This window comes from Ceratotherium simum, chromosome 11 (assembly GCF_057802395.1).
Source record: "Ceratotherium simum simum isolate JZ-2026a chromosome 11, ASM5780239v1, whole genome shotgun sequence".
In the NCBI taxonomy this organism is placed as follows: Eukaryota; Metazoa; Chordata; class Mammalia; order Perissodactyla; family Rhinocerotidae; genus Ceratotherium; species Ceratotherium simum.
This window is the reverse complement of record NC_141910.1, coordinates 39263974-39280156: the sequence shown is the minus strand read 5'-3', so window position 1 is coordinate 39280156 and position 16183 is coordinate 39263974. Positions and strand designations below refer to the sequence as shown.

The 16183-nt window shown below is 37.2% G+C and overlaps 1 protein-coding gene across 3 annotated transcripts in view; it reads right to left on the bottom strand.

Annotated features, from left to right (window-relative positions):
• Positions 1-16183, bottom strand: part of THADA (THADA armadillo repeat containing) — a 313262-nt gene that overhangs the window by 252664 nt on the left and 44415 nt on the right. For all 3 annotated transcript variants that reach the window (XM_087436835.1, XM_087436834.1, XM_014792321.2), the window contains exon 22: positions 7514-7623. In XM_087436835.1, coding sequence (XP_087292961.1) covers positions 7514-7623 — 110 coding nt within the window. The remainder of the gene's footprint in view (positions 1-7513; positions 7624-16183) is intronic.

Genomic DNA, 16183 nt, shown 5'->3' with positions numbered 1-16183 from the left:
GTGCCTAAGAATTAAAATAAAATCACTATAAAAATGCTTTGAAATTCAACGAGCTATTACTACCTGGGTTACTATTGCAAATGGAGAAAGCAATGACCCTAAATTAAATAAGCACCCAAAACTACTCATGAAAACGTCTCCAAAACACCTCATCATGGTCCTACACAAGCCTTAGTTCCTTTTTCAGGTCTTCATATGCCTCTCAGTTCTATAGAGATCAGTGTTTCAAATTTAGGTCCTAATAATTGTCTCTAGGTTTACAGCAACTCTGGCCTACCATATTATACTCTCAATGGTCAAACAAAGCATTTCCATCACAGCATCTGGCACACAGTAGATGTTCAAGAAATATTTTGTTGAATGACTAACTAAGGACCAACTAGTGTTGATGCCAGCTGCTGTACATTAGCTGTGCCTTCAGTTGGTCAGATAATTAAAAAATCAGGTGTAGAAAGGGAGGGCTAGAACTTTAAGTTTTCTCAATGGTGAAGTCATTCACCATTGTACCTATAAAACACAATAGCCTAATCCAGAGTTCTGACTAGTCAATGAAACTTCTGTCTACTCCCCAGCAAGGAAAGATTACTTTATAAGGAAGTGATTTCAAAACTCCAGAGTTGCTGGTGTTTGTGATAATGAAGGGATTGAGAGGTAAAAATGGAACCATGCAAGGCTCCCAAGAACAATGTGACAAAGTCTAGTTGTTTGTTTTGGTTCCTCATCACACAATCCAGGGGTCAGCAAGGAAAAGGGAAAGGTTCCTGAGTGAAGCAGTCCTCGGTTCTCTGTGCCAACTCTATGCAGTCACCAACCACAGCTACGGGGAATTCCAATCCTGCTTTTGTTAGCGACTGCCCCTCCACTAAAAGAGCAGACATCCTCTTTGTCTGAAGGCTCTTTTGCTTTATTTCACTCCCATGTCAAATTAATACAAAATACACAGTGTCTTTAGACTTGAGTACAGTATAAAAATTGTAACATTCTTACCAGTGATTCAATGTTCTTCATAAGCAACTCTCACTAAATGTTATTAATCCACAAAATACTCCTAAAAGATCAGTTTACAAATTCTAAAGGAAGTTTACTAAAAATGTATCCCACTTCCCTCAATCTTACATATCCCAAATCCCCAGACTTTCCCAATCAGAAACTAGAAAGCAGTACTGTACACCGAGTAGAATGCTCAGAGCTGAAAGAGGCCTTAGAAAGCTGAACCCTCTTACTTTATCAAAAAGGACAAGGCAGTCCAGAAAGGTTAAATGGCTTTCCTATTGTCAACAAAGCTGGTTGGTGGAACTCAACACTAATTCATACCTCAATATTCTTTCCTCCATACTCCAGGGGAGGTGGTGGTTGAGGGTGGGGCTGTGGGAGAAAGCAGACCACTCTGATTTTCCTGTTTATCACAGCCAATAAGTAGTAGAAATTAAAAAGAAAAAAAGCCTGATAGGAAAGAGGCAGGGGGTTTTGTTGAGTTTTTTTTTTCCTGCGCTAAGTGCTATGGCCTGAGTCTCTACTAAAAGTAACAGAAATGAACAGCCCAGGCCACAGCGGGTCTTTAGGCCTTTGTGTTGTCTTGAACAGATCACTGGAGCAAATTATTGTTCCATAAACAGATTAGTCCAATTTCTATCCACAAAGCTATCTCACTCGTAGTGGATAAGTATTCTAAGATAAGCATAAAACCCGCAGACTGAAATCAAATTACATATGCTGTACCCAACTAATTGGTCATTAGACTATTTTGTGCCAATAAATCAGGTTCCCTGACTACAAAGTGGCTTTCCAATGGCTTCATCCATCCACTGAAGTATGGAAACACAGAGCTATTTTTTGTTGAGTTCTGATTAGTTATATTACTATTGTTAATTGAGAAATCTTACCTTCATTTCCTCAAACTCTTTCACAGTATGGTTATTTTTCCTAACTTAGAGATTTTTCCAATCTCCAATTATTTCATAAGCTAAATTCTCCACTCCATTCATTCTTTGGTCAAGTATTATGTTTATTATTTTAAGGTTCATGTTTATTATTTCAATTATACTAAACAGTGACAGATGTGCAGGAAGGTTGTGTGCATGTGCATGAACATTTTAAAATGGGAACATAACCCTGAAGCATGGAGAAATTTTAAGCCTGAACAATGATTTGCCCAATTGAGATCCAGTGAGAAAGCTACATATCAACAGAAGCCATCTTAACCGCCCTCACCACCATCAAATATTGTTGAGGTTTACTGCAGGCTAAAACATCAGGGGGCTAGTCTGAAGCCTCAGCTGCAGGCAAGGCAATAATAGCAATGACCAAATCTAAATTGAATTACCAATCAGAAGGCCAAGGGGAGAAGAGCATGAGTCGGTGGATTAAAAGAAATGGTTAGAAGGATGTACCATATTGTTGGTTCTCTTAATATTTAATATAACCATTCCCTGAGATCAAGGAGAAAAAATTAATATTAAAAACTCTGGGACTTAGCTGAGATAAAGGCTACTCACTGAGAACAAGATTCCTCCGTTATTGTGTCTAAATGACTCAGTATTATTATAAGAACTTTAAAAACGAGTATTCAAAGTTCCAGAAAGAAGGTAATATCCGACTCAACTATGGAGTGGGCTTAAAAATAAATATTCAGGGGTCACAAACCAAAGACCCAAAGAATACAAAATTTAGAATTTAGAATATAGAATATTTAGAATTTAGAGTATAGAATTATAGAATATAGAATTTAAACATTAAGACATCCTAGTTTTCCCCCAAATCCTTTTAATTCACTACAGAAATGGGAAATTTAGAAGATTTTCTCTATATATAAAAAATTAATATGACTTCCTAGAGTGGATCATCACTTAGTTATTCTTTATTTAATTATTAATATTTCAAATAAAATTCATAGGATGTGCAGAAATAAAAAGTGTCTTATTTAGACACATTTGCCAAAGGAGATGGGAAGAAAGGTTTAGACAAAATTGTATATTCTTTCATTTAGAGTTGAATGACTTTTTCTCCAAATTTCATACATTACATTCTATTCACTTCTTGTTCAACTATATATTCTTTAGAGACTTGGTCTTTCATTCTCCAGTAAGGTAGACAAAATTATTTTTTCATTATTATATTTCAGTTGTTCATAAGAAGTTTTCTGCTAAATTTGAATTGTTGTAGCATAATTATCTGTTGAAAGTTTGAATATATATTTAAATTACTTCTATCCACCCTAATTGTTGACATCCATTAGTCAGCACTAGCTAGCATTTTATGACAAAAAACTAAATGTCAGCAGTTCATTTTTTCAGGCCAATAATGTGAAAATGATTGTAATTATTGCAAAAAATATTTGTAGGTTAAGCTACATTTCAATAAGCAGAACAACTCAAATATATGAAGAGTAAGACAATATCAAGTACTCACGAACCTCCCTTCTAGATTTAGAATTGTAGTCAACAATTTAGTCCCTTTATAGTTAAGTTTTTCATTTATAGTTGGATGAATGAAAGCTAGATTCCCTTGCTCAACACCCTCGTTTAGGGTTCTGTTCATTTTCATCGACAGAACAACTTAAAATACTAAGATCATGGAGAGTAAACAAGAAAATATGAATTTCATCAGAAACTTGAATTTAGGGCTATGACTTTAATGCACTTAATCACTCCAATCAAATGCTTAGGCAGGTAACTATGCATAGGCAGGTAATTATGTTTTTTAAAGAGAGTATGAATATTTCACCAAATTCTAAATAGAAAGCACCGTATAAGAAAATCATATTCTAGAAAATTAACTCAACATATTGTTTACATGTGTATGTGTGCAAGTGTTGCCTTCAAAAAATTCCCAGGAAAAAAATGGTGTTTCCCATTCCTATTTATTCTTAGACGATTGTTTAATAGTGAAGTCAGTTTACATTTGAAGACATTTTGAATAATCCTATTAAAAACCAATTCAAACAATGTGGCTCATGTTTAGCTCTTCAGTTATTTATCCATTAATCTCTGTAAGTGCTTCCTTCCTCAACACAGCTGTAGTTCAAGAGGCGGCCAGCAGTTGGCCTCCATTTCAGTGGATTTTCATGAAAGCTCAGCTTTATTTCTGCAAACTTTTTAAATGCTGTATGTCTAAATAACTTTTTCATAACTTAAGAGCTTATAAAAAGCCTTTAAAAAGATCCAAAAGAAACACAGTTTCTTTTAAAAATAAAAAACCAAACAAAAGGAAGCCACACACACCGTAAAGATGTTCTCTGCAAAACATTCTGTTCAGCAAATCTGAAATGTCTCCAAAGGGATCAAGAACCACTTGGTTTGAAAGCAACAGTTGAGAATTCATAACAAGTTGGTTAAAAGCCAACAGTGACAGCCATGAGGAGATCTTTACAGCAGATTAGGAGTGGCTGAGATACCAGGCGCTGGGCCTTGCCTGGTCTCCCCATTCCACTTATTTGGAAGACCTTCAACTGTACCATTCAAACACACAGCACAGTTGTTCAAAAGCCTCTGTCCTTGGTCCTCTGTTCTTTTCTCCTTTTACGCTCTCCCCTAAAGACTGTAATCCTTCTATGATGTTTATGGTGACAACTCATAAATCTACATCTCTGTTTCTGTTATATCACCCAAACTAATCCCCTATCTCCAGGTTCTGACTTAAATATTTCCACCAGGATATGCCATCATCATCTCACACTCAACACACACAAAAAACAAATTTATTCCTTTTTATCAAACCAATTCCCTCTTTCAGTTTCGTTGTCTTTGTTAACATAAATCTCATTTTTCTGGTCACCAAGAATTAAACCACAGATACAATCGTGGACTCCCTGGTGACCTCCATCACTCACATTCAGTTGGTTCACGTGGCAGATTCCATTTTTCAAAGATGGTCACCACAATATCTCCCATCCCACATGTATTTCTCCAAAGTGATCTTGCCACTTCACCATCAAATGGTGGAATCTAATTCCTCTGCCCTTGAATCTGGATGGACCTTAAGACTCACTTATAACCAAAAGAATGTGACTGAAGCACTGTTATAAGACTTCTGAGGCTAGGTCAGAAAAGAGCACACAGCTTCTGCCTAGTTCTCTTCAAACACTCTCTCTGAGGGAAGCCAGCTGCCATAAAAGAATTTCAGCTACCCTAAGACTGCCACGCTGACAGGCCACATGCAGTCCCAACCAGGCCCAGTTATTCTACTAACTATCCCACCAAGGTGCCATAAATGTGAATAAAACTGTCTTGGACCCTCCTGACCAGTTCATCTGCCATCTGAATGCCACCAACTGACCTCAGTAAATACCTTGAGAAGGAGAATCACCCAGCTGAGCCCCGCTCTAATTTTTGACACATAACATCATGAAATATAATAAAATATGTCCATAGCTTTCCTGCTAAGCATTCAATACATCATGTGTGGAGTTGTTACTATGTGGGGCTGAATGTTAACTGAGGTGTCATTTCCTTCCCTCCAGTCCCAGAGCCACTGTCACAGAGGAAGCTCTCATCACCTCAGATCTAGATGGTTATAACTGATTCCAGGCTCTCCTGACTACAATCTGTCATTACAATCTACCTAACACTTCCAACTGAAAAACTACTTTCACACACCAACACCACAACCAACATCAATCTCACATTTGCAGAAAGTTTTATAATGCAAAAGGATCTTCATAAATATCTATTTTACTTGATCCATACAAGAAAGCCAGAGAGATCTGCCAAAAGGGCAAATATTCCTTTCCTTACTTTAGAGATGAAGAGATCAAACACTAAGAAGATTAACTATCCAACTGCCAATAAATGGAATAGATATAACTAGAATTAAGAGCTTATATCATAGATTATTGCTATTTTTCTATTCTATGACGCCTCCTATGATCTATTTCAGATCAAAAATGTTCAGTGCCTCTCTCCATCCCTACTATAGCAAACCTACTTTCTAGATAGCCATAATTTGGCCTCAATCTCAGTTGTATGGTATTGCCTACTAGCTCCACCACCACCCCTACAATAAGGCTGGCTTATTTACTCACCTAATAATATGCCATGCTGATTCTAACCTCTGAACATTTGCTCACAAAGTTTCCTCCTTTCTCCTCCTATCTACTTAAACCTTATGCATGCATTAGCACAAATTCTACCTCCTCCATTAAGCCCTACCAGCCCATCCCTGTTGCTTTCTCTCTCTGCTATTCCTACAGAATTTCACACAAATTTTGACAATTATATTGGACTGCTTTTCTTGTCCAAGTGTGCTGGTCTCACTTTCCAGGCTGGTATTCAGCTAACACACATCCGCACATACAGTGATGTTGGGTGCTTACAGCCAGTGTCTGTTCTGACCAGTCAGTGCCCATAACATACCATTTGTTAAACATATTTTGAATTTCATCCCTGCTTATTTCCCAAACTAAACCATAAATTCTTTGAGAACAGCAACCTCGCCTTATAAAGAAGTATTATATCCTCCAAACCAAGCACAGTACCAAGTACACAGCTAGTGTTCAATATATATTTGTTAATTGATTTGAAGGGAGTGAAGTGTGTTGTGCTGTGAGAAAAAAATATTCCTAAGTCATGTCTACACTGGAAAGGAAGAGTTGAAAAGATAACAAAATATTTTCAAGATCAGCAGTTTAATGTCAGGGACATTTTTAAATGTATCATTTAAAGATATTCTGTGCAGCCCATAACTGCCAAACTGTTTTATAAATGTTTTTACCAGGAGTGTGAAAAAAAAGTTTCAAAAATATTCAAGGAGTAGATGCCTTAACAGCCCAAAATAAAATGTTTGCTGAGGCTACAAGGCTGGCAGAACTCTGCTTCATTTCAAAAAGTTTCCAGGCAGTGGAAATGTTTTCCTGGAAAATACTACCTTTTATTTAGAGAACACTTGCCATGAACACTTAGTCATTAAGTAATTTAAGGTTTCCTCACAAGCTTTTTGGAGGAAATCTATTATACGAATGAACGAAATTATCAGCACCTATAATGTTGAAAAAAATACATTTGGCTAAATACACGAAATCTACCAAAGTATTTTTCCAACTAAGGGGGAAAAATATTTTATACTTTTTAGTCTATTTACTGTTCTTTTAAAATTTTCTATAAGATAAAATTACGAAGAAAAGCACAAAAATCTTTGAGTGTTTGTCTGTAATATACACAAATCCAAAAACTGGAGGGCTTATTTTATTCAAAATGCCAAGTAATTTTCAAACAGACAAAACAGTCATTTCATTCAATGAAAAGAAACGGTAACTTCAGAGCTATTTTTAGCAAAATCTTTGAGTTTGCTTCAAATCACCTTTCAATGAGAGAGCAATTCAGTTTGGATATTTTACTCAATCATCTACAGTAAATTACACAATGAAACACAAGAAAACAATTTCTTCCAAGAGTTTTGAAGCCAACTAAGTCTTATTCTTTTAAACATCAAAAGACACAACTAAATTCTACTTCGAGCACATGGTTTGTACATTTAGTCTTTAAAACATGTACACAAAAGGATATTTGTTTTGTTTTACCTGTTTAGTATTTCAGTGAGTTTCACAAAGCCAGTGTAAGCCAGTTCAAATGCTCCTCTGTGCCTGGACTGTAAAAGGTGTTGTTTAAAGTAATCTCCTATTTCTTTTACCTTTAAAACAAAATCAAAAATAAATGTTCAACTTATACTTACATTTACAGATGTATTTATGTCAGCAATATCATTTAGAACTCAAGTCTTGCTGTCCATCTATTTAGCACTTACTATGTGACAGGTAGTATTTTAAGCATTTTTATAATATCACAATTAATCCTCACAATAATTCCATGAAATAAGTACTGTTACTATCTCCACTTTACAATGGGGACTAGGAGGCCCAGAAAGGCCAAGTAACTTATTCAAGGTCACACAGCAAGTAGGTGGTAGAGCCAGTATATAAACCCAGGCAGTCTGGCCCCAGAGCTGGCCATCTTTAACTGCTACAGTAGAACGGCCTCCCTACGCCAGCTTCACAAACCTCACTGTGTTCTCTTTGTTAGCTCGTATTATTCAACACCAAGAGCAAATCACACGAAGTGACAACCCTCACACACCTACGCCTAGGTGAAATAATTACCTTTTTCTTCCTCTTTAAAAAAATTTTTTTCTGTTGTGGTTAAAATAGGCATAGCATAACATTTACCATTCTAACCATTTTTAAGTGTACAGTGGCATTCAGTATATTCAGACTGTTGTGCAACCATCACCACCATCCACCTACAGAACTTTTTCATCTTCCCAAACTGAAACTCCAACCCATTAAACAATAACTCCCAATAATTACCTTTTAGAGATATACAAATGTTAATGGCGATGGAAGACGTAGTGCAAAGGGCCTCCTGAAAATCGACAGGCTTCACTTTGAGTCAGAACCACGGAATTTTCCAGAATGCTACCCAATTGCTTTCATACACGTTGCCTTTTTCCATGCAAGGTTAGATAAGTAACAAATGTGACAATTTATTTTAAAGAAGACACGACTGACAATTAGTTGCTGATGAGGTTTTGTACAGAATTAACTGTTAAAATGGGCTGATGGTTCTTTTATACCATTAAGATTTGGTGGCTATTGGCTTTAGAAAATCCAGATTTCATATAAAACTCAGGACCACAGCTATAATTGGCTATCTCTTGATCCAGGTCTCCCCAGCAGACCACAACATGGTGAAAAGGCAAGCTAGCCCAAGACAGCTCAGGAATGTTTACCTGGAAACACATTCTACCTCAGCCCAGTGACCAGATCAGTGTTCTGCACACATTAGAGATGACAAATCATACAAGGAGTACACATGTGACCATGCGCAAGCGTCTGAGTTTCCTCATCTATAAACTAGGGATAATAACAGTACTTGCCTCAAAGGTTGTGTATTAAAATGAGTTAATAAATCTAAAAGCTCACAACAGGCCCATAACCTATAATCCAGCTCAATTCAATATGAGCTCCGTCTCGGTTTTCAAATAGAAGAAAAGTAAAGACATACTCTATACTCAAAATATATCTAATTATAGAGAGACAAGTGATACATTCAGAGAAATAGGCATCAGATATGAGACCAATGGAGAATCAGAAAAGCAGTATGTAATAGAATTTAAAAAATTCTAATACTTTAATATCCCAAAGAGTGACATGTCATGTTCTTCAGCTAAAGGCTTCAGGTAAAGATCTGATGATACTCCTAATTTTTAATATCTTTTAAAAGCCACATACTACTAATTGTCAAAAGCCACAGTCAGGGTAAGCCTTATCATTTTACATTCAATACAGCAATTTCAGAGTATATTTTGAATAGAATTATCAAGCCTTAAATCTGAATTTAACCCCCAAGATAGATTGGAGGTTCAATAATTCTACAAAATGGGGACCAGAAGAAAACCCACTCATCTAACTTATTATGACCATCATTTCTACTTGAGAGAAATAAAAGAAGATAACCAAGTGTTTTAAGCCACAGAAAATAAAAACAGGAAGTCAAAGAGATGGAGCCTCTCTAACTTAATTTTTTTTTTCAAAATGTTACAGATATTAAAACATACTTCAGGAAAACATAACTGTTACTGGTAAAGTGCTTCTCTGTGGACTTACAACGGTTCACAATCTAGTTCTTAAGCAAAGATCAGATTTTCATTGCTTCCTTTATCCTAACTCCCTTCAAAGAGGCCAAAATCAAAAGCATAAAATAAAATCAAAGACCTCAGAAATGTGACCAGTGGATGGTCTTCTCAAGAGTGGACCTCAACTCTGGGTAATCCTGGCCTTAGAAAACAGAATGAGGTTCTACGGATACAAGTGAGAGGTAGACAGTTTTTCCTCATTTCATTTTGCATTTACTTTCCCAACAAACCCACCTGGGTAATATCTAGGCTTAATTTGAATTTTTCCCTTTGAAGAGAGTATAAAATTTCTGTTCATAGACAGGAAGTATTTCTTTAGCACCCTGCCAAACGCACAGCAGCTTAGTGCTACTGTTGACAGGAAAGAACAAAACAAGATGTCTGTCCTCAGGAGGCTTTCAGTTCAGAGGACGCCACTATGCTGGGTGGTACCCGTTAGAAGCTTAACAGCTCCAAGAAATGAAAGATCCTTCGACACTGAAATAAATTATTAGAAAAAGCTTCATGTCCAGACCTTAAACAGGAGATACTTGGGTGAACCAAAATGGAAGAGGATAACTAACATGAGAAGAGGTGGGGATACTAGAATGAATGAATAAACAGTCACTAAGTTTACTGGGTCTTTTTATATGAATGAACCCAGAATAGACAGGAGAGGGTTAGCAGACCTGGCTGAATGGCCTCGAGGTTCCATGCTAGAAAACAGTGGAAGATAGGGTTGCAAAGTAAGGATGTACCTCATTATAAAGAGTGAGGGGAATCAGCTGGGCGGTGTGGTCTATGAGCAGCTGGACAGGGAGAAGGGGCCATGCTGACACCCTCCCACTGGACAATCAGACTACAGGGAACATATTTGACCCAAACAACTCAGAAAATTAATGACAACAGTAGAATCGGAAAAAGAATTTTTAAATTTAATTTTAAAAATGAAAAAGTCCTCTGAAAATCCCACTTATTTGCCTTTCTATTAGATACCACTACGTTCCTATTTAAAGTTCACAAAAAGCTTTTTTTAACGTGGATGATACCTTTACAAAATATTTTCTTAATAAATATAACATATATCTCAGAATTTTTGAAAGGGAATTAAGGTAAAATGCAAAAGAAGAAAAGAAAAAGACACTGATTTCTTAAAATTAAATTCGAGTCACTGTCTCTTTAAGTTTAGCATATGCTGGTTGTAACTTTTCATAAAATCTACTTCTATAGATAAATTAATATGCTTTATGGATTTACAGGATGTAAATTGCCACAGGGGAGGACAGCTACATGCCACGTCCCTAGGCATCTAGAATTCACCAACGGTCTAATTAGGGGAGCTAAATGCTCATCTAGAGCATGAAACTGACAAAGGACAAATGTAGATACATTTTTTATTTGTCCTTTATCTATATAGTAGAAAAATCAAAGTAGAAAATTACAGTAGAAAAATCAAAGCTAATTCCACTCATTATAAATTAGATAAACAGGTGGGATGTGTCTACAAAGAGCATGTGCAGTGGTTAAGATCTGAGACTCCGGAGCCAGGAGGGCTGAGCTCAGGAACTCCACTCCACCTCCTTACTAATACAAGCTAACTAAGCAACACAGTTCCCTCATCTGTGAAACGGGGATAAAACTAGAACTTACTTCACAGGATTATTCTAAGAAATAAATGAGATCATGTACATAAGCATTTAGCAGAGTAGCTGGCACAGAGAAGCAATCAATATTGCTAAATGTCCACTTTTGTTTTTACTTTGTATCACCAAGTAGTGACACTTAATCCCTAAACCTTAATTTAAATTTTTTGTGTGTGTGAGGAAGATCGGCCCTGAGCTAACCTCTGCCAATCCTCCTCTTTTTTTTTGCTGAGAAAGACTGGCCCTGGGCTAACATCTGTGCCCATCTTCCTCCACTTTATATGGGACGCTGCCACAGCATGGCTTGACAAACACTGCATCGGTGTGTGCCCGGGATCTGAACTGGCGAACCCCGGGCCACTGCAGCAGAGCGAGCGCACTTAACCACTTGCACCACCAGGCCGGCCCCTAAATTGTAACTTTAAGACACAGTCAGTTCTCATAACCTTAGGAATGTCAACGGTTAGGAGTTTCTAATTACACTTTGGTTAAATGGAATAGTTTATAAACGTTTACACTGTAGTAAGAAAATTAACGTTTTAAACCGTACATTCTCCACTATAGTGAGTTCTCACTAACACCTGGGATTTCTTCAAAGACCAAACATTGTTTTCCTACCTAATAACAACAAAGATAACAGTTTTCTGGAATTTAGACATCTTCTTACCAGAATGTTTATTCTTTGCTTTCTAGCAAATTCTTAACCATCTGCCATTTTAACTGTTGCCCTTTAGTCTGACTTTTTAAAATAAATTTCTGTCTTTATCCCCTATTATATTTCTAAGCCCTTTGAGGTCAGAGAACCACACATTATACTTCTTCATGTTCCCACAACACTTTTGTAGCAAGGCAGTCAATAAATAGGTGACAAAATGATGTGGTTACACACTGAACTTCATTTCATAGCTTAAAAAATTCAATAAATACTTATTCATAATTTCTAAAAAATAAACTTTGGCAAAGAAAATACAAAAGGCAATTTCTTTAAGACTTATAAATGCACTAAACGTACATCCCATTTATAGTCCATTACAGAAAATCTAAAACAGTAACAAAAGACATTGAGGGGGGCCGGCCCCGTGGCTTAGCGGTTAAGTGCGCGCGCTCCAATACTAGCGGCCCGGGTTCGGATCCAGGGCGCGCACCGATGCACTGCTTCTCCGGCCATGCTGAGGCCGTGTTCCACATACAGCAACTAGAAGGATGTGCAACTATGACATACAACTATCTACTGGGGCTTTGGGGAAAAAAAGAAAGAGGATTGGCAATAGATGTTAGCTCAGAGCTGTTCTTCCTCAGCAAAAAGAGGATTAGCATGGGTGTTAGCTCAGGGCTGATCTTCCTCACACACAAAAAAATAAAAATAAAAAAATAACAAGACATTGAGGGAATGTATAAACCCAATTAGCCATGCATATCATGAAAATTACAACAGAATCTAAAGCAGGAGTTAAAAAAAAAATAGCTAATTTCTAATAGCTGGTAATTATTTTTGTTCATGTGATTTCTGTGGCAATAATTACCAGGAAGAGGAAAGCGGATATGAAAAATCTACCCAAAAGCCTCTTTTTTAGGAATATTAAGAGAAATATATAAACATATGAATTGATAGTCCAGGTAGAGGAAGTTGTTTAAAAAAATCCACAGGCACTGGGTATCCGATATCCCACGGAAAGAGGACCAACAAAATGTATCAAGCAAAACTCCACATCAGCAAAGCATCCAGCCTGAAACCTAGACACACACCAGTCAGGAAGTTGTGCGATAAGGTTGCACGCACTGCTCACTCCTTAAGGGTCTCGACTTACATCCCTCAAAGCTGGTTTTATCTCTGCCTCTTGTACAGGGACATTATGAAAGAACCTTTCATTACGTGATTACAGCGCAGGAGGAAAGTCAGACGTGCCTCTCAATGAACACATTTTCCTCTTGGTGAAGTCACGGAGGACACGTTGGTTCACAAGAAGTGACCTAGGGAAATGGATCATTTGCTAAAAAGTTCAGGAGCAAGTTGCCTTACTGTCCTGTAGCTTGCAAAAATTTGGTTGGTTATGGGTAGTAGGGAAAATTGAATTTAAAGAAAAATTAAATGAGCAGTTCAGAACAAAGGCAGCACTGTGCCGTGTCAGAACACAGGCTGGGAAGGAGAAGAACCGGGTTCCTGTCCCAGAGTTGCCACAAACCAGCTTTGTGATCTTGGGCAAACCAGGTAACATCCAAGGGCTTCAGTTTCCCCTTGTACAAGAGAGCTGGATAATATCATCTCTGTGATCCTTCCAGCTCTAATAGTTTGTGAATATAGCACTGAATATTCAGAATTATAAACAAGCACCAGTTCTTCTCCTCATACAGCAACAAAAGTTCCCAAACTGTAATCTCACTACCTGCTGGCCTGTTATAAGCTAGACTCATGTGTGGGGGATTTAAATGGTCAGCCTTTTAACAAAGGGCCATAAAAGGAGGACGAGCTGAAAGCAACTGAGCTACAAAAGAAATCCTCCCTGTCTTCTACATTTGAGACCTCAAATTTCAAATTATAATAGAATCCTACTACTTTTTCAAGAGTGAAGGGTGAGTGGAGAGGAAGAAGCATCAGACTGAACATCAGTATTTTAGGTTGTATGGAACAGCTTCTTTCACCCATTGAGAGAAGAGCAGTTCACAGTTATTATTATTCTTGGGAATAAGAAATCCAAGTTCCAAATTCTCCCCCAAAACGCACAGCATTCTGCCTGCAAGTCACTTTACTGCCTCTGTCTCTGCAGGTCTGTTGTGGTCAACCTCACCTAAGCTGTTGACTCTTGAATTTGTAGTTTTGCCACCAGGTGCACAGAGCTAGCTTTGCCAGGGCGACTATGCCCTTGGAAGGTGTACCTTAGGCATGGCCCAGCCACTCCAATGTAAATTACATTCTTCTCTGTCATTTATATTTTTAACCCTTAAAAGTTTTAAGTACATGGGAGTATTTTTAGTTTAAGGAAATTTCACGGAGCAAAATTTTATGTTTAAAAACAGGAATCCTCTAGTAATATGAATAACACTAATTTCTTGATGACTTTGGATTTTCACTGACTAAATGCTTCTAAACTGAGGCATTTCCTTAGTTAAAGTCAGCATCATCAAGAACAAAGTTTTCCACAGAGGGCAGGGTTTCAATGTCAGAACACCGTTATCACATACACTCTTGATCACTCATTCAGTCATTAATTTCTTCTCAAACATACATATGTGAGGTCACCAGGTGAACATCAACTTGGAAAAATGAATGGACCTCATTAGAATGGAAACTAATATTTTATAGAAAAACAGGCTGGATTCTATTTTTTGTGTGTGTGTGAGGAAGATCAGCCCTGAGCTAACATCATGCCAATCTTCCTCTTTTTGCTGAGGAAGACCGATCCTGAGCTAACATCTATTACCAATCCTCCTCCTTTTTTTCCCTTTTTTCTCCCCAAGGCCCCAGTAGATAGTTGTATGTCATAGCTGCACATCCTTCTAGTTGCTGTATGTGGGACGCCGCCTCAGCATGGCCGGAGAAGCGGTGCATCGGTGCGCGCCCGGGATCCGAACCCAGGCTGCCAGTAGTGGAGCGCGCGCACTTAACCGCTAAGACACAGGGCCGGCCCCCGGATTCTCTTTTTTATGCAAGAAAAGTCATTGGAAGAGTTCTTTGGTTTGTAAAGAGCCTCTCTTTGTAATTGTTGCTGTTTTACTAACATCTCTTTTATTTTATATTAATTCCCAATTTTAACATGGTTATCCCACGTAAATTAAATTCATGAGATCTGGGTGCCATGTAAAAGGTGTCAAGGCAAAATGATTTTCATACGAAGCTTTCAGGTCTTTCTCAGTTGCAGTAAAAGCAAAATATGTTTCCCTTAATTTTTTTTTTTAAAATACTATCCAACAAACCCAAAAAACTAGATGTTTCAACTTGTCCTTGAAAAGGTGAGAAGTCAAGGGATTCTAGCACATGTTTACTTCTTAGTCAGATGGTGAACATCAGTGAAGTAATTATTAATCATAGCTGGATTCCTCAGCAAAGATGTTGGCATTGGCACTCCAGCCAGTCACCAGCATGACTGCAAGTAACTCTAGGACACTAACGCCTATTTGATTTGGAAGAGTATAAGGAACACGATGCCGGCAGTGTACTGTTTCCCTCTGCGTTCTCCATCCCAAGGCCTCGCAACATCACAAGCCCAGCTGTCCTCCAGATGCAAGCACACGAGTGACAGAGAGTGTGGGAATAAAAATATCAGCATTATTTCCATGGAACAAGTCACACAGTTATTACAGAAATAATCAGTATTAGCATACGGCAATATTTGTTTTGTTCTTAAATGTCGTAACACCCGAGGGGAAAAATTATCTTTATTTGAAAAAGGTTAAAAGTGAAAGTACATGTTACATATCTTTGCTGGAAAATGGTGGGAAATGGATTTGTTGAAACCATATGGAAAGGAAGAAGGAATCAATTAAAAGCAGAAATCTAATAAATCTAAAATATTTCCAAATGAAATGCTTGTGGTAAACTAATTTCTTGTAAACACTGGGCTCAAGTCACTTGAACAGTCCCAGATGGTGAACTAACTTTGTGGTCTTAAAATAAAAATCAGCCAAAAAAACTAAAGTGACTACAACTTTATTATCAACGTAGTGAGAAACATGAGATCCATAATCAACCAATATATTACTCTTATTTCTTTGCAAAATTTAAGAGGTTTGTGGAGTTTTACTAAATAGATAATTTCATTTAAATTTAAAATTTAAGTTTGTATGTGTTAAATGGAGAAACAAAAATTAAAATGATAATTTAAAGTTAAAAGTGAGGTAAAATCTATTGTTATTTATATAACAGAAAAATAAAAATATTTCCTAAAATGCCATAGTTTTCAAATGTGCCGCAAGATCTGATTCCTAAACTACCGTGAACT